Source organism: Penicillium verrucosum, assembly GCF_028828655.1.
Source record: "Penicillium verrucosum strain IBT 35672 chromosome Unknown utg000001l_segment0_segment0, whole genome shotgun sequence".
Taxonomy (NCBI): Eukaryota; Fungi; Ascomycota; class Eurotiomycetes; order Eurotiales; family Aspergillaceae; genus Penicillium; species Penicillium verrucosum.
The window spans coordinates 401,440-422,152 of NW_026643210.1; the positions used below are offsets into that span (position 1 = coordinate 401,440).

A 20,713-nucleotide genomic window follows, 5' to 3' on the forward strand; every position below is an offset into this window, starting at 1 on the left:
GACTGTGTATGTCCAGTAAGTATGTATCTCAATAGTCCTCAGTATCCAATGCTATGTGCACTAGTTGTATCCCGCCGGAGCTGTATAAGTGGCGGTAACAAAGAGATGTGCGATGACCTCAGCGGCGAACCAAAAGTTTCCAATTTAGGTCGCGCGAGAGAAAAACGCGAAGAGATTGTAGGTTCGTATGTGAGTGATATGTCCGGAACTGGCGGCTTTGTATTGTTCAGATATCCTTCTGTCCGGAATAACGTGCTGGGTTATGCGGCGTAGATGGGAGCATCAAAAATTGTTTGAAGATCTTCCAAGGTTATTTTACTGCCGCTCATTACGGGGCCGAGTGCCGAGATTTGCGGGGCTGTTACGTAGGAAATTGGACTCAGGAACGGTGCATTCACTTAAATCTGACATGGGTGTGATTTAGATTTGATGTTTATGGACATACAAAAGTGTAATAAATGTCTCTTTACCAATGGAATACTCAATATCAAGCTTTTAGTTTGTTGACACCAGCCTTGGAAGCTCGAGGATGCATTTTCTTTTGTGTTCACCGCCTGCAGTTTACCTCTCGCCGAGGTGATTACCGCATTGGGCTAAGTGAGGGGCCTCACACAGCTTACTTTCTACTTCTATGACATGTAGTCAAGAATGTAATTGATAGTAGACAATTCAATTAGCACGATACAAACTGCATACAGATCATCGAGTCGAATAAATGCTTATTCGGGTAAGTAATGTAACGAGAATGGAAAAGTCTCTGTTGAGACTTGGCTGGGTAACAAGTCCCAGCAATCCGGAAACAAGAAACCACCGTTGAAAAGACAGAAGGAAAAGCTGTTGATAGAAAATATGGCCCCGTAGGACCAAAAAGGGGGATAATGATGTGTTAGAACGTAGTGAAATGCAAGGTTAGGAACCCTTGAGTCCATGCTAAATCGTTCATTATACCTTCGGTATATCGCAACCGGCCACAATTAAAGACCGTAAAGCACAAGCTGATTGCATGTGTGACAAACAGCGTCGACGATGAGTTGTCCTTGGTACAACACGAGGAATGCAAGTATCCAAAATTGCCGTCGGCGGTTGATGGAGGTCGGCTCACGATTTCGAAGGTGATGCGATGCTGGTTTAAAATCGGATATTCAATACATTCGAAGAAAGTGAAAAAGCTGCAAACGAGTGGACGACCTCCATCGAGGTCAAGGCAAGCAGACCAGACCGTCGGTGAGGGACTGGTTACTGGTACTGCTGATGCATGGTAAATCAAAAAGAGAAGAGTAAGAAAAGAAAAGAAAAAAACGCCACCATGCATATGTGTCGATGCCGAGGGTATGGTTATGCGAGGTTTTGAGATCCGGATCAGGCATGACGGAGATAAAAATTGCAACGTGCAGAAGAAAAATAAACTGAAAAATAAAAGCTCGGCCGCACCTGGATGCGACTTTGTATCGGATAGAGGCCGAGGTCCAAAAGGCAATCATGGAATGCTGTGAGAAACAGCAGATCTATTCATCATATTCATATTCGCCCTTGAGAGGACGCTGAATTTCGGAGAGCAATGCATCAAGTTCAGCCCAGTTCGTCGAGTTCGCGGCAAACCGGCGATGTTTCCGAGTCAGGGTGTGCTAAAATATTGGTCAGTATCGATATTGAGCTAAGCAACAGAACAACATAGACCATACCTCTTCAAAATCGTCAAACTTGTCCCTGCAGTTCTCGCAATAGCCAGGCTTGGGATCTCTGCGGCGTGCAGGTTTCTTTTGGTCATCTTTGTCATCCCTTTGTCTCTTTGTGCCAGCCGCCTCAGATTGCTTTGCTTCATTCTCATTGACAGGGTTGGGTTTTCCAGGGGGATTGATGTTGGTCTTCATTGGAACCGTGGTAAACCCATCACCACGACGCTGAGGAGCAGCCATCGATCCCACTGCAAACCCACCTGTGCCCTTCTCAAGAACCTTTCGCTTGAGCCCATGAACCTCCTTGCTGAGCCCGGCTTTCGCGCCAGGTGCTGCGGCCGTAGATGAGATCATTTGTGAGCGAATTGCGGATGTCATATTCGACGGCTGAACACCTGAGGCAGCTGGCTCACGTCCAGTATAGAACGGTCCGGTGCGGGGGAAATGGGGAGGAATGAAGCTTTCAGAACTCTTTCTCTCGTGAGTTTCATCAAATGTTGGCTTTTGAATTTCATTTTGAATTGGAGGTGAAACACGATCCTCTTGTTTCGCCAATGGCTGGGAATGGGCGATCTCTGTTGTGGTCACAGATTCGGGCGCTTGAACTTGCACCGCTGCTTCTGGCTTAGCATCACGAGTTCCATCAGCCCTATGAGAGGCAGCCTTCTTCTCTTTGTGGAGTTGGCGCAAGCGGTGTCGGTCATATTCCTTCCTGCTCGGGGGCTCATCTATGAATGGACACTTTCCGAGGGGAGCGCTTCGGAACTGTGGCCAAGATCCATCCTGGCGTCGAGCGACTCGGGAGTATTCTCGAACCATGACTGGTTTGGTCTTCTCGTTCATGTCATGGATGTAGACAAATGGTCCTTTGAACATTATCATTTCCATTGATGCCAATGGATCACGATCGGAAGGTCCATTGAGAAGTTCCTGGCGAAGGACACGAGAAAGGTCATTTTCGCCCCTGCCGTTCACGGCGTTACCTCCAGCGGCCTTGTTCCGAGCGGCTTGTTCATATTGTGCACCAATGTCACTGTCATTGATGGTAGTGATCATACGCTGGAGCTTTTCCAACGCCCATATTTTCATGCCCATCTGTCGAGCCCTTTGCAGAATGTCCATGGTGCCTTGGTCACGACGTGTCTCTGTTTTCAAAGAAGCATGTAGGTGAACCTCGCCATTTCTTTCGAGGAGAGAAGGGTTGACAGTTTGGACGTCGGCAGTCGACTCCGGTTCTGCTGGAGTGGTTGATTCTGGGGGAATCGCACGCGAAGTGACAACGTGCGTCACTAGACGCGAGAAAAACTTCTCCTCACGCTGTATTGAAATGAGTTAGAGAAGATGCCAATCGGGGGTGTTCAATCAATGCAGACGGGTGACATGAAGTGCAAACCAAGACCAGCTGGAAGTTCTGTGGGGCAATATAACTTACAGCTCCAAGAGCAATGACTTGGCGAGAGAACCGCCGTCTGACATCTTCTGGGATGCTATCGAAGTAAAACACAAACTGAGGGAACGCCTTCCTATAGTGCCTCTGCCATTGTCGAATGGAATCCATGGTATCTGCGGGGGCCTTCTCTGCTTTGACATGCTTCACCATCGGTTGACGCTCCTTCTCCCTGGCTGCGACCAGCTTCTTCTCAAATGCGCTAGGGTTTCCATTATTCGAACGCCGCGCGAAGAGTTTCGACTCCGTGTTCGTGTTCTGGCAGGTTGTGGTACGAGTCTCATATTCGATGTTCTCCATCACTTGTTTCTTGGGCGGTGGTTGTCCGTACGGCATCTCCATTTGATTAGAGCGAGCTCGTTTAACTGGCAAGAGCCCTGCCCTGTGTGGAGAATTTGTTGCATTCGGCACGTTTGCGAGTGGACGACGAGTCGCCATGGCCATGGAGTTTCGTGGCGAAGGAGGCACAAAGACAGTTGCCATTGGGAAACAAGTTCCCAGGGTTGAGAACGCGTGTAGATGCTGTAGAGTTACAGTAGTCAAATATCAAAGAGGGGTACTCGGTGAAAAGTACGCGTTCTACACGTCTTTCGAGGGTTATAGGAGATCAGAGAATGGACATTGTATCCCAAGAGACAACAGTAAGTAGCCAAAGGAGAGAGGAATAGATCGAGTTACTCAAGAGTTGGGAAGAGAAAAGATGAGGTGGAAGACCTGAAGGAGGAAAGAAAGAAGAAGCAAGTCGTGTGGTGTGGAGCTCAGTTTGTTTTGGGCGGAGGCCCGACAACCAACAGCAGCGCGCGAATGAACATCAACATTGCATTCTTTGAACCCGCGACTAAGATTCTTTTCGACTTTCTTTTCTTCTTTACTTCATTCTCATTCTCATTCCCTGGGGAGTATTTGATCCAATCTTTCTCTTCTTAATATGTAACTACTAAAAATGTCCAATTATATCTCCAACCACCCCAATCCAGCCTTCTGATCAGCACCCCCAAACAGTTTGATACCAGCCACCACAAAGGAATCTATAGGCAAGGATAAGACTTCAGACATGTAGATTATTGTTTGGAAGAAACATAACAAAACAAAATAAACAGGCCCAGATATGATATTTTGAAAGCCTTATGCTATTGTACATGGGGAATTTGAGAAATCTGACCATCACATCTAATTACGCAGTGCCTCAATGTCCTCAACCTAGAACAAATTAGTGACTGACCTAAAAGAGACACCATATTAAAGTTCGAAACATACCTCCTTGACAGCCTCAGGGGTTAAAACAATCGGGTGTTCATCTCCGACACAAACACTATCTTCAATGCGAATTCCGATCCCACGGAAGTGAGCGGGCCATCGTTCATCATTGGGAACATAGATACCCCTAACATGGATTAGCTCGTTTCAGGTCTGGGGTTTACTAAAAGAGACTGGGGACGAACGGTTCAATTGTTATACATTGACCTGCCTTCAGGTCATAGCCTCGGGAATACCCAGGACAGTCATGGACGTCCAGGCCAACATAGTGGCCTAGATGGTGCGGGAAGAGGGTATTCAGTGCCTAGTCGGAGTCAGCAGCGTACTCCACGTGGAGGGAGTTTGGATGCATACATTGCCGGAAAGATCAAAGCCAAGCGACTTGAGCTCGTCTTTCAATCCATTCTCGGCGATGCCATGGAGTTTGTCTAGAGAAAGATTGGAGGTTTCGCGACACAGAGCAAGACAGCTCCGGTGCACCTTGAGTACAGCATTGTACAGATCCCGCTGGGGATCAGAGAACTTGCCATTGACAGGCCATGTTCTAGTAATGTCGGAAATGTAGCTTCCCCATTCCTGTAGTTTGGTCAGTGCATTGTATAAAGATTGAGTCCAGAATAACTTACACCACCGCCGTCAACGAGAACCAAATCACCGTCCCTAAAGTTCAATGTGAGCGGGGTTCTGTGATAGTTTAGAAAAGTTATACGAACTTCAATACATCGTCATTTCGGGTGTAATGAATAGCCAAGGCGTTCTGAGTCAGTTAGTATCGAATTCACCTTGAAAAAGGTCGGAAAATTTACCTGGCCACCTGCAACAACCGGGACAAAAGCATTGGTATCACAGCCATTCACCTTGAACTGGTACTCGAGGAAAGAATAAAGATCCTTCTCTCGAGTGAAGTCTTGTCGCATAGCTTCGGTGAAAGCTCTCCCTGACGCTTGTCCCAGACGACGCATCTGTACAACCTCATTTTCACTCTTGAACACCCTCATTTCATTGAGCAGATGCTTCAAAGGCTTAACCCTGCGGTGATCGACAACTTTCTTCAGCTTTTCCGACGCGACTGTTGGTCCATACAGATACCGATTCAAGGATGATCTTGAACTATCAAATGTGGGGATGTCCGAGTAAACCTCTGTCGCTCCTTGGACAATACTCGGCAAAATATCTCCAATGCGTTCAATGTTTCCTGTCTAATCTCAGAGTCAGTTCAATACTTCGTCTGATCCTCAATCCAATATCCCGCACCTCATCCGCATTGAAGACGTCCACAGCAGCCTGGGTCCCGGAGCGCGCCCCATCCCAGAGTTCAGCCTTGGGGTCCTTTTCCCGCACATATAAATGGAAGATATGGTTGTCGCCAGAGCCGTCGTTCCCGATGATCGCGAGTGCATTCGGTTCGTTGAATCCTATCCGGCGCGCAAACGTTTAGCACGTGTCCTCCGCAGCATCACCAATCTGCCAAGCAAACTTACCCGTCAGGTAAAAGAAATTGGAATCCTGGCGGTACTCATTGAAGATGCCCTGCGCACGGTACTTGACCTCGGAGGCAGCCAGCACCGCAATCGCGCCTTTGGGTAGCTTGTTGGCGAGTTTCGATCGACGTTGCGCATATTCCAGGGCGGTGATTCCGGGGGTAACTAGACAAAAGACGATCAGCTAAATAAACGACAGCATAGATACAGAGAATAACACACGTTCGCCTGGGCTGAGGATGTGGGGATGCGTCTCATGCAGCGGCTGGCCGAATTTGAGTTCCGCGGCGGCCACGGAGGTAGCATAACTGCGAGGTAGAGGGTTGTATCTAGGCAATTGGCGCAATGAATGACTCAAAGGTCTAGATGGGCGCATAAGGACCGCACATTGGCGAACAACAAACCTGCATGTCGCCATGCTTCAAGGTCCCAAAAATAAGTTGATAAGAGTAAACGGTTGGAGGTGTTGTTATCGCCAGGTTCATGATCCAGTCGGCGGTGTGGGCCAATCACCTCGGGTGTGTTTGGCATCGGAGACCCCTTCTCTTGTCCATTCCTATACCCTGTCGTATACATAGTTCTTGATTTGATGGATCTTATACACCCTGTCAATATCCTCCAGCCTAGCCTTTGTAGGGAAATGTTACGCGGATGGACCTGCTAAAATGGGTGTTTGAAGGCGTGCTGCCCTAACTCATCTGATCACTCTTGATTCATCATCTAGTTATCCATGGATTTACTTAAATGCTTACTTTGTCGTCACTTACTTCTTGCTTCACTCCACTTCAAGACATATTCTACAGATTACCATATCCATCATGGGACGAACCTTGACCTACCCTAAGAAGGTTTCCAACACTGCCAATCGTTACAAGCATCGAGGTACGAGACAACTATAGAAATACACCGAAGTCAACTACTAACACTATATTCTAGCCACATATGACCTGGGTCCAATCCATTCAATCATCAATGACTCCCAAGTCCTCCATGTATCCTTCAACCCAGGACCCGATGATCCATTCCCCGCAATCCTCCCAATGATAGGACAAATGGGATCATTCGAGTTTCCCTCCGCGAGCATCAACGAGCCTCTGGAGTGCTAACTCCACGGCTACGTCAGCTCGCGCATTATAAACCTAGCCCGTAACTGCAGCGATGGTGAGGGACTCCCCATCTGCGTGGCAACGAGCAAAATAGACGGGCTGATCCTGTCACTCACGCCAAACTCGCACAGCTACAACTACCGTTCGGCCATCCTACATGGCTACGCGACCCTTGTCACAGATGAGGAAGAAAAGCTCTGGGCTATGAAATTGATCACGAACTCTGTTCTCGCGGACCGGTGGGATCACTCGCGTGTGCCGCCAGACCGTGCTGAGATGCAGTCGACTGTCATCCTGAAGGTAAAGATCGAGGATGGTAGTGGCAAAATTCGTGATGGTGGTGTTTCGGATGAGCGTAAGGACTCGGGTAACGAGCAGGTCACTTCCAGTGTCTGGACTGGTGTTGTTCCGGTCTGGGAAACGTTTGGAACCCCGATTCCAAGCGGTGATAGTAAGGTCGCTGAAGTGCCTGAGTATATTAATTCGTACATCGCTAGCAAGAACAGGCAGAACAGAGCTCTTGCGGAGGATGCAGTGAAGGTGAAGCTGCCGGCTGAGGAGCAGCACTGAGGACAAGGCAAAGGCTGGATTGGACCAATTCATGAAACAGAATTTAATTTGAATCAATTAACTTAAATGACGGGATGAGATCATTGTTTTTTTGATCATCGCCATCTACAGTAATCTGTCGATTTCTTCATAGGTCTACTTCCTTGGTCTCCGATATATATATGTTGGAAAAGAGGCCTTGACAACACATTCAGTAGCGAGCAAACTACAATTCAGGGAACGGGAATGAAGCATGTAGGACATATTCGAATAAGGAAAATGAGTATAGATAAACATACTGGGAATATATCTCTAATACAAGGAAACTACCAACGAGAATTCATGCTTCCCCACCCTTCAGGATCATCATTAGAACCTGAAGACTCATTATCACTCTCAGAGCCACCATTCCAGCCACGACCACTTCTCCGTCCCACCGCCGCCAATCTCTTGGCGACCTCATTCGCCTCGAACAGACTAACAAGTCTTCTCTTTGCAGGGCGCTGCTGAGCCTGTTCCTGACAAACCCGAAGCATAGTCTTCTCCTGATCATATTTGACCCTGCAACCGGGGACGAAGAATTCGGGAGACCGCTCAACGGCATTTTCCCACTCAGGATGGCCATACCTCGATCTCGGGGCACTTTCAGGCGGCGCAGAGGTACTCTTGTTAACCCATGCGTCAACTGCCATTTCAAGAGGAGTTGTACCAGTAGCATTCTCCCGGTTGAGCAGGTCGGGACGACGATCGAGGAGTTGTCCAAGGACTTGGGGGAACCCATTCTTGACAGCATCATGCACAGGTGTGTTTCCAGCTTCGTCAAAGATCTCGAGGTGCTTTTGGTCCGTAGAGTTGGCTAGATCCAGAATGAGATTCGCCATGGAGGTTATGATTTCATCTTCAGTCTGGGGACTGTTGGGAGGTCGTGGGATGGCCAAATCCCCTGGCGTGAAGTGGGGTTGGGCGTGAAGCCAGCGTGCAAAGGGCGTTCTTGAGCCATTACCGGCGCGCTCCATGAGCATTGTTGGGAAGAGTTGCTTATCCAACAGGGCTAGAAGTTTGGTAAATCGGTTGGAGTTCTTGCAGAGTCGACCACCGTCTGATACGAGGATCAGGTGGAGGAGATTGCGTGCTTCTTTATCGCGGACAGCCTGGTTGGCTCCGGCTTCGACCAAGATGCGGGCGAAGCGGACCTTGTGGAGGGACATGGCCAGGGCGAGAGGTGTCAGCCCTTCTGTTGATCGGACCTCCATGCATTCAGGGTGATGGTCCACAAGATACTGAACCAGACGAACAGATTCGTCACTTGGTTCGGACATGATTGCGTAGTGCAGAACGAGGTTGTCTTTTATATGGTTAGTTATGTTTGTTAAAATTCCTGGATAGGTGGAACACTTACTTTTCGCTTGTAACCAGGTTAATAGTGTTCCCTCAACTCCCAGCTTGGACTTGGTCAATCGCTTGACTCTCTCATCATCCTTGTTCGCATTGAGGTACTCCAGGTAATAGCGAGCAGGCGCGGTACCAAGGAAGAACTCTGTGCTGGCCAGATTACCACGACGAGCGGCAATAAGAAGAGGAGGACGCTGTGTTTGAGCTCTGGTCGGTTGCTCTCGACCAGCATTAGCCCAATCTGCACGCTTGCTGCCGCGAATCGACAACCCAGGGTAGTACTGAGGTTCTTTCTTTTCCTCAACCCCACAATCATCACTCAATTTGGTAAGTGGAAGGCCAGCCCCAGTACTTTGAATCATTTTGGCAAGACAGTCGGTACGGCCAAGCGAAATTGCAAGCTGGAACTCATCGAACTTTACCAAGAACTCACCCTTTCCAGATGGGTTGGTGGAAGCGAGGTCTAGTCCAGTCTTCAGAAGGAACTCCAGAAGAGGAATGTTGTTTGTGTAAACAGCGTATTTAACTAGGCCATTGACGTTGACAGGGTTGTCTCTCTTTTCCCAACCATCCTGGTGATATTCGTCCAAAAACACGAAGGCATTGAACCGTGCCTCGAAAGCATCAAGAGGGGAAGTGTTGCTCTCGACCTGACTGGTAATTTCACCAATGTTTTCGTGAGTGAAGGTATCATCAACAATATCACTGACGATGTTCAGATCGTCGTTCTCTTCATCAGACTCATCACAGTCCTCAGAGCGTTCATCGATGTCGATCTCAAAGCGCTTCCGACCGCGAGGCTCCTTCACCTTGTACTGCACGTGGAGAATTTGAAGAATGGCCTTAGCAACGGCGAAATGGCCACGCATAATGGAAATTGTAAGGGCGGACAGGCCTTGCTTGTCGGTTACGGCAATCTCAAGTGGTGCTTGTTCATTGAGAGATCCCCACATGCCGAGTGTCAAGGTTTTGATGGTATCAATGTCGCCAATCCAGGCTGCTTCGAAACTGTTATAGTAATGTCAGCATAATATTCTTGAGTTAGGGGTGTAAGAAGGGGAATACGTACAGCTTTAGGTATCCGTCGCGAGCATTCTCAGTAATAGCTGGTACATTGAAGTTGAAGCGGACTTCCCAAGGCTTAGTGATGCCGGGCTCCATCTTCTCTGTCGAGACGTAGGCTGGAAACGTCACGGGAGCGACCAGCGGAGGATAAAGCTCATCCCAGGTCTTTGCATCTTTCTGCAGCAGAATGAACTCCAGCTTCTCGTAGTCGCGAATCAACCCCGCAATGAATGCCTTCTTCTCGGCCAAGCCAGGAGGATCATCCGGCTGGGCTTCATCCTTCTTGGCTTGTTCTTCGGCTTTTCGGTTTGCCTTGCGTACATTGCGGAGCAAATCCTTCGCAGTGAACATTTTGTAACTACCAGATTGGAGTTCCGACAGATATGTCTGGTCATTTGGATCGAGAGGTGTTGCAATGGGGTCATTATAGCCTTCGTACTCACGCTCGACCATAAATTCGCGGAGTGTTTTCAAAGTTTGGCGCAAGACGTCCAATACAGTTTGACTCCTGTCTTGATATCTTTCCTTAATTTCGGCGTTAGGGTTTGCCCCGCGATGAAGCAGATCAATGGCGACCAAAGGAAGGTCGTTCTCAACAGCCAGCAAGATTGGCTGCTTTACGCTGGCCTTTGCTTCTTCTTCGATGTCGCCGTAGTAAGACTTGCCGTCTCTGGATGCCGTAATGGCTTTCACAATCTCACCGAGGTCAATTTCTGGGTGAGCACCTGCCTCTAACAGCTTGGCCGCCGCGGGTGCGCTCTTCGCAGTGAGCGCGGCCATCAATGCCGAGGATAATTCTGGTGTCCAAAACGAGCCATGAACTGCCAAATGATTGATTGCCCGCTTTACTGCCGGCTCATCATGCTGCATGTAGATATCAAGGATGTCAAACTTTTTGGAATGAGCAAGGTAGTATAGCGGTGTCTTCTGCTTGAGGTCTGCTTGGGCTGGCGAAGCGCCGAGATCGAGAAGGGTCTGCGACATCTCCTTTGCTTTCTCGAATGGGAGGGCATGGACGAGAACCAGGTTGAGAATTGCAGCCTCTGGCGTTCTGTAGTTCTCGTTCATAATTTTGATCGGCATCAACACATCGGCCCCAAAGGATGTGACAAGTTCTTTCACGGCCTCAGTATGACCATGGAGAATGGCGAGATGCAAAGGAGCAGCCCGGCTATCCCATGCAACGATATTGATGTCGTAGACATCCGGCTCGAGTTCGTTCTCCTCAAGCGTGTCGTGAGTGGTCAAATTCTCCTCCTCCTCGCTTTCGACCTTCACGTAAGAGGCTGAGGTGTGAGACATGGCATCATCTTGGTCAACCATTTCGATATCCTCGTTTTCTGCGCTCGGCTTGGTCTCTGACTTGTCTTTATTTTTCAAAGCGTCCTGCTTATTGGCTTCTTCTTCTTCATTCTCATTGCTTTTTGTGAGTAGAATTCGAATGATGTCGACATGTCCCCGGGCGGCAGCAAGATGGAGCGCAGTCTTTCCATCAGCCATACGGGGAATCATGCGAGCACCACCGTCAACAAGGCATTTGACGACTTCAGGGGTCGAGCACATGCACGCGAGTTGAAGTGGTGTCCGTCCAGTGTAGTCACGACGGTCTGGGTTGGTACCCTCATCTGCAAGGAAAGCTTTAACGGAGTCAACATCGTTTGCCACAATTGCCTGGCAAAGTCTCTCGGTGCGGCCGACATAGGCCATTTCTATTATGTTCACATTAGTGTATGATTCAAAATAAAGAAAGCTGCCAGAAGTCCGCTCACCGGTCCAATCAGTCTCAGTGATGGGGTTGAAACTTCCAATTTCCTGGCGACCAGGATCATCTTTGATGAAATGGATTTGACCAGAGATATAAATCTTGGCCTCCTCGTCGGCGACCTTGATTTCCTCCTCGGTAACAGCCTTGGGGCAGAAGCCACAGCAGTCGCCAATAACATGTTCTGCTTCGCCAAAGAATGCTGGATGACGATGAAGATAAACTGCACGGTCTTTGGGTTGATTCCACTGAGCGTTCAGCAACAGGTCCTTGGTGTAAAGTAGCTTCTCAATACTTCTGGCGTTGAACCTCCGACCATAAGGAATTGTCTATTGTAGGGTCAGCAAGAATCAAGGGGCAGACAGTAGGTTGCAGTGAAAGTACGAACAAAAGTATGATAATCAGACACTTGGTCTTGCTCTTGCCATTCAGGCACCTCATCTTCCCAGTCATCCTTGATATTACCATGCAGCATTTTACCATGGCGACGTTGTAGGTACACATTCAGAGGAGGACGACCTCGTTCTTCGCGCCTCTTTTGGAGATAGTTGTCCCGGTCTTGAGACCGAGGGAGCTTTTCCAATACCAGAAGTCGTGCAAGTCCTTCAGTTCTGGTGAAGCTTCTCTCAAAGATAGTCTATCCCAAAAAGTTAGTTTTGATGAAATTCCATCCATCTGGCCAAAGGATTCAATTCTCACTGGGTCAATCTTCGATCTGTCAAGACCAGGCCAGAAGACCTCGAATCCTCTGTGCGAATACTTAGAGAGACGATTTTCATATGATGGTGATCGTCTCGTCAGATCAATCTGGTTCGCCTGCGTGATGTATGCAGCGATTGCGCGTGGAGAGGTATAGACTTGGTGACCATCATAAGCCGCGCACGAAACATCCACGTCAAAGCCGGTGAGAATCTCGGCAACTGAGCGGTAGATGCGAAGCACGATTTGCACATGACGGTTCGGATACTGCGAAGCAATGGTAATCGTATTCTTGGTCCGGATGGTCGTGGTTTCATACAGGATAGTGTTCTTGATCTTATCCTCGATATGCATGATCTTCTCAAGGGCTTGCTCCTCGTTCAGGCCATACAAGAAGAGATCCACGTCTGATGCCGGCGCAAACTCTTCATGGTAGTACTTACGAAGACCACGCTTTGAGTTGCGGTATTTTGCCGGGACAGGCAAAAGTGAAGTCACGACAGCGCTACCTGCAGCGACCACGTTGGACCAGTCAATTTCACTCAATGAGCCCTCTGTGAATAGGGTGAAGTTGTTCTGGAACTCATTCAAAGAGGATACAACTGCCGCAGATCCATGTGGTTTCCGGTCTTTTGCACCCAGTGGCAAAAGATACTTCTCTGTTTGCTCTGGCGTTTCCGTAGCAAGGTCTCTAGCTCGAATGGAAAGATCTGTGGAACCGGCCTGGTCGTACAGCGGAACAATGTTGACGTAGTTATCTTGAATTGATGGATGAGATGGCTCTTGAGCAAATTTCTTCCGCAAAACAGCATCATACTCGTTGTATGGCTGAACCAAGTTGGCCATGGGCTTCTCCGAGTTGGAGTTGACATACTTCACGAAGTCACTGTGCTTCACAGGGAGGGAGGGTAAAGAAGTCATGTTGTAAATTGCGCAAATGTAGTAAAGATGTTGAGTATGTCAATTGAATAGTAAAATCAGGGGGAACCCCATGGAGTTTAAATAGTTTGGCTAGTCTTTTAGGGTCCTCTCAATTGACTTTCCACTTAGCGTTAGGGTCCAGGCATCCTTAGGCAACCTTAGGCAACAGACCCACATCTTCGTATAACCAAACATCAACAGACTCCTCCTTCGTTTGTTTGCATGAGTACTATCAATTAGAAGCCTAACTACAGGTTATGTACAAACAATAGGCACCCTTGGCAGATCTTAAAGTGAGTTTGACATAAATGCACCAATCATTCCCATTATTCTAAACAGGCTTGCAAAGACGAGGACAATTATTGCGATGCCGGCTGCTACGAGGGATAGAAGAGGTAGTTTGATATATTTACACAATTTAGATGCTATGCCTAAGCGATTTGGATACGGGCGGATGTAACGTACGTAGCGCATTCTTGCTATCATATAGTTACAGTGTACATAAATGAAAACACTAAGAGCAGAGTAGCATGCATGAAACCAAAGCCTGCAAAATGTCTCGCTACATTATAGCAAATATTCGATTGCCAAAGTTCGCTATTTTCATCCGTGTAAGGAACTCTCACATGCACTTCTCGACATTTTGTTCCGCGACCGAGTTCATGAGAAGGGCGACGATTAAACCGTATAGACCTTATGCACGTGTTAGCTTCTCATTCTGCGTATTCCCAGAAGATGACCTCGTTCTCACCAAGAACTTCAGCGAAGATGAGTATTAGAATCATGCCAACATACAGCCTTGGCTGCTGAGCTATTCCACGAACTCCGGCATCACCAACGACTCCAATAGCGAAACTAAAATCATGATAAAAGAATCATCTCAGCTATGTCTCGGGACCTATCTATTACGCAGCTTACCCAGATGCTAGGCCGGTAAGACCGACGGAGAGACCTGTACAAAGCTGTATCAAGCCTATATATAAGGGCAGACTTTGCTTCAGATCATTTGCCACAAGAACAGAAACGACTAAGCCATAGATCCCGATAATGCCAGCCATCACAACCGGGACTATACCTATCAAACCGGATTAGCGTTGCATTCTCAAATCATGAAAATGACTTATCTTAACGATAACACCATTCTGTGAAGTCTTCCGCCGATATCGAACGTGACATACTCTTTACAACTAAGTCGGGTCGTGAGACGGCCGTCGAGCAAACGCCACCGCCGACCTTATCAGTTCCGTAGGCAGCACCGAAGCAAGTGAAGACAATTGCGCAGACGCAGCCCATAGAGCCGAAAAATAGCCAGGGGTGTTAAGGTTAGCCACTTGAATCGGGGTAGCGGATTTAGATATAGTAGGGGACGAGGGCATAAGCTTTAGCTAATAGTCAGGTCATCGACGTCAGCCACAAGGGAGGGCGAACTCACGGTAGACAGGACTAAAGGGAGATTTAGTGAGTATAGTTCAAATAAAGGAATTAAGCGAAGAGAATCAAATTGTGGTAGAAAGCGACCAGATGAAATGCCCGGCTTCCACGAGCTTTTGCTTACCACAGTTCTGAAGTCATTCTGCTGCATGATTTGATTATTGAGCGCTTGAGGCGGACAGCTTAAGAGAGATATTAGAAGACAAGAAAACAATCTTGAAAGACTATTATCGACGTTGCCGCAAATAACTGAGAGAAGTTTGAGTGACAAAATTGGACTGACTGAGACAGAATTTCCCAAGCCAAGTCTGCCCCGGGCCACGCCTCCAAAAGGCATGGCCCCTGAGCAGTCAGCAGTGGCGCTGGACCTGTTCTTGTATGTTACTGTAGGCCCGAATATAGGGCCCAAAACCCAGCCCGGTTGAGTTGGGCTATGGGCTTTGTGGGCTATTTAGAGATATACACATGTTACAGTCCAACTATAAACTTTGGATGCCAGAATTGGACACTGTCATCAGTACTCATAGATTTAACAGAGGAACGTGCCCAAAATGCTGCACTGATAGCTGGGATTAATATGTAGCTGCCACAGCCACCTATTGTGGTCTCAAGCGGAGACTAGAAAATCAAATTTATACGATCTTTTGACCTCTCCAGCTGGTCCCGGGCCCTGGGGCCATTAAATGCACTTATATAAGTCAGGTGCACCTGGGCAGCCCGCAGCCTATTGGGCCACTGGTCACATGGCTTCCACGTGACTCCCTCGAACCATGCCAATATGCCACTGGCACGGTCAGCCGTTTTGACTTCAGGTAAACCTTTCAAGATATAGATTCGGGCTAGATGATAAAAGAAAAACGCATTAATTGCCCAGATAGACCAGGCCTTCTTAGTGGTAGCTGCGGTACCTCTATCTTTGCATGTATCATATTAGTTAGTTCATGGTTGGTTCTAGATCATATCTGACGCATGCCGTCTAAAACAATAGGACATGTGCATCTTTCGTTGTTGGGCACTTTAAGTTGGAAATACCATTAAGCGTATAAAATATAGACTAACCTCGAGAATTAGTAACTCATAGGCGTATAAGTAAAGGCTAATAATGTTTGAAATTAGCTGATGCGCATCGTACAGAGGTCTATCCTTAGCAACAACATGGTAACATGAATCTTCTGAAGTTGTACGATGTGCAGCCCTGGAGAGTAGCAAAGTGGATCAGACTAAGATGGATCCACGGATCCACCTATCTTAGTCATCATGGCATCGGGCTTCCAAGGTTCCAAGTTGGCTCGTGCTGACTCATCGACTCATCATGCCCGATCTAAGATCCAAACCTTGGAAGGACCTCATTCTCCTTCTCTTCTTTCTGTACTAGGCCTAAGAAGTACAGCCTTCTCTTCTATTTGACATTCTAGTCACGTCGCTACCCCCTACACACTAACCCTTTCATCGCTCAACGTCTATTTCAAAGTTCATCGTCTGCCCCGCCCATTACTTCCCCGCTCCGACGACGGGAATATCTGTGAATCACGACATTGACACTGCTAGGTCCGCTTTCCGTGTGAGAGCCCGCCGTCGATAATACTCCTCGGATCCAAAACCCCACCGCTCTATTCAAACCGCCAACATGAGTAGCCCAAAGCGCAGAATCGAGACAGATGTGAGTAATGAATGTTGCGGATAATCCGATAAGCCCCCAGACTCGCCGGACATGCTAATAACTTTTTCCCCCATTACACAGGTCATGAAGTATGCCCCGCAACTCCGAAGGCATCTAAAATACACAGTACTAACATTTGGCTAGGATGTATGACCGAAAATCCCCCCATCCTTTCAATTTGGCCGCCGCTTTTCCCAACCCTTTTTTGGCCTCCCTCGGCAAGCATACTTGGTTTCTGGCAAATATAATGACAGGTTATCTAGGCTAATGAGTGACTATGAGGTGACTCTGGTCAATGACAACAGTAGGTTGTGGTCCTGTACCAGTCTGGGTTCTATATACTAACTCCGGAAATCCAGTGTATGTACTCCATACCCCTACAATCAACCATTTGAAGATCTCCGATACCAATTACTACCAACAGGCAAGAATTCTACGTTCGTTTCAAGGGCCCAGAAGAGAGTATGTCACGCTCATACCTAGGTAATCAACCGATATTACATCAAACCAACTAACCTTTCTAGCACCATTTACCGGAGGCCTTTGGAAGATCCACGTCGAATTGCCTGACCAGTACCCATACAAAAGCCCGAGCATCGGATTCGTCAACAGAATTTTCCACCCAAACATCGACGAGCTGTGAGTTATGGGTTCGACATGCGTGGAAAGGAAATTCAGAGAAGTTAATGCGGTTTTTCTGCCCTAGGTCGGGCTCGGTCTGCCTTGATGTGATCAACCAAACGTGGTCGCCCATGTACGACATGCTCAACATCTTCGAGGTCTTCCTTCCTCAGCTCCTCCGTTATCCCAACCCTTCAGATCCTCTCAACGGAGAGGGCAGCAGCGCTGATGATGAGAGAACCCAAGGCATATGAGGCAAAGGTGAAAGGTGTGTTAAAAATATAAATTTATCAATATGTGATATATGGATGCTAACGACTCCGTACTAGAATATGTTGCCAAATACGCTAGCAAAGAGGCTGTGGATGAAGCAGGCGAGGACACCGAATCTGAAGATGAGCTAAGCTCGGCGGGGAGCTACGAGTCTGATGGCGAACAGCCCGCGGGTACAATGGACGATGTCTGATGGTCTGTGAACCTTTCCGTTAGGTCTAGGATCGACCTGGCATGAACATATTGCATCACCCTACTCTCTTATATGTCTATCCCGGAACTGGATATCAGCGGGCGTTTTCTTTTATCTGTCATAGGGGAGTTGCCATGTATTCATTTCTTTTTTTCTTGTTAATCTCCATGTTTGTTTTTGTGTTTTCCCTACTTCTTATTATGTATTTCGGTCCACCTAAGTCCACCCAAGAGGCATTTGCAATGATTATCGGCGGAGTCACAGGTTGAGCAATTGATGCCGAAACTCTCATAGGTATGGGGAGTTATATTCTTTTTTATGATTCTTCCCATGATATCTTAACTATATAGTAAGCTCGCACATAAAAACTATCCATCCAAAGCTGGACTTCTATGTGTTGACCTTCCTAAGATATATACCTACCCTAGAAATATTAACACTCTCAGAATCTATACGTAGTATCCTGATTTAAAACAAGTCAATTGATAATGAAACTCGAATTGTGTGTCTATACGAAAAGAAAGGATGGAGTCCACTCGAAACAAAAAACTACATATACAAGCAGTGCACGACTGACAAGATGATATGAAGACAAAGAAACAGACTTGGAATAGCAAAGCACGCCAACAGAAAAGAAAGCAACATTGGATGAAGAAAAAAAAAGAATCTGACAACAAAAGAAAAAAAAGTCTGCGCCATTGGGTATTATCAGACCATACCAGGGAGAGGAAAGAATGGAATGGCTATGTATGTGCGAAAAACAGTCGACCTGCGATCAATGCATGAAACAAAAATACCTCAAATAACAGGACAGCGCGCAAGAAAGTAATGAAGCGGGTCTTCCAGTACCCTTATTGCACCCCTTGTTTTTTATCCTCACAACCCGCACCCTCATTTGTCGTGTACATCTCATCGTCAATGTGCAGCGTCAATGTGCAGTGATGTATGCCCCAAACGCCTTATTTTAGGTGACTTTAAGAACTCCAAACACATCATGGCTTGCCTTAGCATCAGTTTTGATATCGGTACGAGACCGTTTCTTGTTTGGGTTCACAACAACTTCACCCCAGTGTTTCGGGACAGTGCCCGATGCGCCGGAGGTGGGACGGCTGGGTGGTGATGTGCGATGGTTAGATGTAACAAGTGTTGTTATTGAAGTTGTTTGTGATGGAACGGGAGATGCAGAGATAGGGGTGTGGAGAGTTGCTTGGGGTCGAAGGTGTGGTTGTGGTTGGATGGACCAGATATCGATGACGGAGCTGAGAGATATGATTAGCATGAATTCCGTTCTCACTAATTTGCCGTATGACAAAACAAAAAGAAACTAGCATAGTATACTACTTACTCAGATGTCCGCTGGCAAATTGATTCCAGCGCCTCCCTCTCACGTCTCACATATTCCGAATCAGGCTGGCTTGCCTGATGAGCATGGTTGAGTGCTCCGTAGCCATACCCGGCTTGATAAGGGTCCTCATCGAGTAGACGTGCAGACTCAGGCTTAATGGAAGAAAAGTTAGACAACTGTGCTCTGCCATAAGCATCCCACGTATCGCGCATGAGACCGAGGTAATGCGCGCTGAACATGGTGACGGGGAAACTAGTCCCAGACTTGGGACTCACCTCAGGAGACTCGTGGCGATTCCCGCCGAGGCAGGAGGCACAGATACCCATTTATAGGGATCGGGATCGGAAATTCAGAACCGGGGATGTTCTTGGCTGCACGTTTGCGCTATGCGATGGGCACGAGGCATTAATCACCCCAATAGTTGAGGTGTGGGTACCCTTTGTTGGAGTAGGTGAGGGAATTATCAGAAGGTAAGGAGTGTGTGATATGCAGAAACAGAGAATATGAAATGAAACAAATGGGCGCAGTAGAGAGTCACAGTGTAGACAAAAAAAGAACTTCTTTGAAGTCGGAGGTTGAGGCTGGGCGGTCCGTGCCATGTCATCAGGCCGTGGCCGCAGAGCGGCGTGGAACTTTGGACCGTTTTTCTTGATTTGGCAATTTTGGCCTTATTCCTTCTCCTCACACATCACACCATGTTCGATCTACCAAATGCAAAACGGTATGTCAGCATGCAATTTACTTAGGGCTTTTCTCTCAATGTAACCAGTAACTAATCTGGCTTGTACAGTGTCCGTCGCGATGAGATGCGCTCACCAGCATCATCTCGCTCACCATCACCAGCCCCAGATGATGCCGCCGCCCAGGATGCATATGCCCGCCTAGGAAAACTACTCAACCTTGATCAATTGGACACTGCACAGGATACAACTAGCCAAGATAATGGTCCCTCACAGCCCGCGGAGGACGAGGATGAAGAACAAGAATTCGAGTTCCGGCTATTCAGCGCCCCCGCCAAATCAACAGAAGATACCACCAAGCCGTCAGGACACGATACAGACGGGAAAAGCATAGAAGCCGCCACTACTCAAAAATTGAGAATCCGACTACATTCACCTACACCGGGATCCGGTGCTGGCACCGAGGGACGGTTTGTGAAATCCTCCCGGGGATGGGATTATTACTTCTCTACACCTTCCCTCCAGGGCACAAGCAGTGGGGAACCTACGGCCGAAGACGAGATCCGGATAGCGGAAAAGAAGAAACAATTTGAGGATATGGCAGTTAGCGGGGAGCACATGCTGACATGGGCCAACTCGTTAGTCTGGGTAAGTGGATGGATACCCATGCGTTTAGCTAGTTCTATATGCTAACTTAATTCATAGCCCGGCTGCCACCTCCCCTGGCGAGTCATCCATCTCAAGCGACATCAGACTAAACTGCCGCGGCCAGCCAACAGTCTTCCTGTCTACGTGGTAGAGGGCGCACCTGTCTCAAAGAGCCCACTTACACGCAAGAAGCCCGGCAAGAAGCGACGAGTGCAGCTGCGCAAGCGCGTTGCGGCCGCACAGGCTGCCAAGGAAAATGAAGCCGAGAAGCGGACTCGGAAGAACCGCGATCGGAAACTCAAGCGCAGACAAAAAGCGAGAGAGCAGAAGGCTGCGGCGGCGGGTGTTAGCGTTGAAGATATCGCTATGGCGGATGGTGATGATCATTCCTCAGGCGGGGAGGAATGAAACTATCTAGCTTCAGGATAGATTCTTAATGTGATACCCGTGGGAGTGTTGGTTTTCCTCTCCGTCGTCAGCAACAATAGCATAATATATCCAGAGATT

At 47.9% G+C, this 20,713-nt stretch overlaps 8 protein-coding genes across 8 annotated transcripts; 3 read left to right on the plus strand and 5 right to left on the minus strand.

The window, feature by feature from the left end:
• Positions 1–1,505: 1,505 nt before the first annotated feature.
• N7516_000136 (protein serine/threonine kinase activating protein nimO) lies at positions 1,506–3,606 on the minus strand (the record flags this gene model as incomplete). The annotated part of the gene is made up of 3 exons (XM_057212858.1): positions 1,506–1,625; positions 1,683–2,993; positions 3,109–3,606. 3 exons carry the CDS (start codon positions 3,604–3,606, stop codon positions 1,506–1,508), a joined length of 1,929 nt encoding a protein of 642 aa, XP_057074741.1.
• Positions 3,607–4,293: 687 nt separating this feature from the next.
• Positions 4,294–6,279, minus strand: N7516_000137 (aminopeptidase P family protein; the record flags this gene model as incomplete). The annotated part of the gene is made up of 10 exons (XM_057212859.1): positions 4,294–4,323; positions 4,381–4,507; positions 4,566–4,684; positions 4,735–4,956; positions 5,007–5,040; positions 5,094–5,137; positions 5,187–5,579; positions 5,635–5,795; positions 5,862–6,026; positions 6,084–6,279. 10 exons carry the CDS (start codon positions 6,277–6,279, stop codon positions 4,294–4,296), a joined length of 1,491 nt encoding a protein of 496 aa, XP_057074742.1.
• A 400-nt stretch (positions 6,280–6,679) lies between these two features.
• Positions 6,680–7,537, plus strand: N7516_000138 (pyridoxamine 5'-phosphate oxidase family protein; the record flags this gene model as incomplete). The annotated part of the gene is made up of 3 exons (XM_057212860.1): positions 6,680–6,743; positions 6,798–6,960; positions 6,985–7,537. 3 exons carry the CDS (start codon positions 6,680–6,682, stop codon positions 7,535–7,537), a joined length of 780 nt encoding a protein of 259 aa, XP_057074743.1.
• A 305-nt stretch (positions 7,538–7,842) lies between these two features.
• N7516_000139 (uncharacterized protein) lies at positions 7,843–13,355 on the minus strand (the record flags this gene model as incomplete). The annotated part of the gene is made up of 6 exons (XM_057212861.1): positions 7,843–8,861; positions 8,916–9,916; positions 9,978–11,682; positions 11,743–12,064; positions 12,124–12,372; positions 12,435–13,355. The coding sequence occupies 6 exons, from the start codon at positions 13,353–13,355 to the stop codon at positions 7,843–7,845; spliced, it is 5,217 nt and encodes a 1,738-aa protein (XP_057074744.1).
• A 622-nt stretch (positions 13,356–13,977) lies between these two features.
• On the minus strand, positions 13,978–14,648 carry N7516_000140 (V-type proton ATPase proteolipid subunit; the record flags this gene model as incomplete). Its single annotated transcript, XM_057212862.1, has 4 exons — positions 13,978–14,048; positions 14,107–14,210; positions 14,274–14,430; positions 14,534–14,648. 4 exons carry the CDS (start codon positions 14,646–14,648, stop codon positions 13,978–13,980), a joined length of 447 nt encoding a protein of 148 aa, XP_057074745.1.
• A 1,765-nt stretch (positions 14,649–16,413) lies between these two features.
• Positions 16,414–17,533, plus strand: N7516_000141 (E2 ubiquitin-conjugating protein UBC8; the record flags this gene model as incomplete). The annotated part of the gene is made up of 6 exons (XM_057212863.1): positions 16,414–16,446; positions 16,528–16,535; positions 16,871–16,908; positions 16,971–17,085; positions 17,153–17,313; positions 17,397–17,533. The coding sequence occupies 6 exons, from the start codon at positions 16,414–16,416 to the stop codon at positions 17,531–17,533; spliced, it is 492 nt and encodes a 163-aa protein (XP_057074746.1).
• A 964-nt stretch (positions 17,534–18,497) lies between these two features.
• N7516_000142 (LAMTOR1/MEH1 family protein) lies at positions 18,498–19,204 on the minus strand (the record flags this gene model as incomplete). The annotated part of the gene is made up of 3 exons (XM_057212864.1): positions 18,498–18,792; positions 18,879–19,030; positions 19,154–19,204. 3 exons carry the CDS (start codon positions 19,202–19,204, stop codon positions 18,498–18,500), a joined length of 498 nt encoding a protein of 165 aa, XP_057074747.1.
• A 369-nt stretch (positions 19,205–19,573) lies between these two features.
• Positions 19,574–20,614, plus strand: N7516_000143 (DUF2011 domain-containing protein; the record flags this gene model as incomplete). The annotated part of the gene is made up of 3 exons (XM_057212865.1): positions 19,574–19,599; positions 19,669–20,206; positions 20,264–20,614. The coding sequence occupies 3 exons, from the start codon at positions 19,574–19,576 to the stop codon at positions 20,612–20,614; spliced, it is 915 nt and encodes a 304-aa protein (XP_057074748.1).
• Between the last annotated feature and the right edge of the window lie 99 nt (positions 20,615–20,713).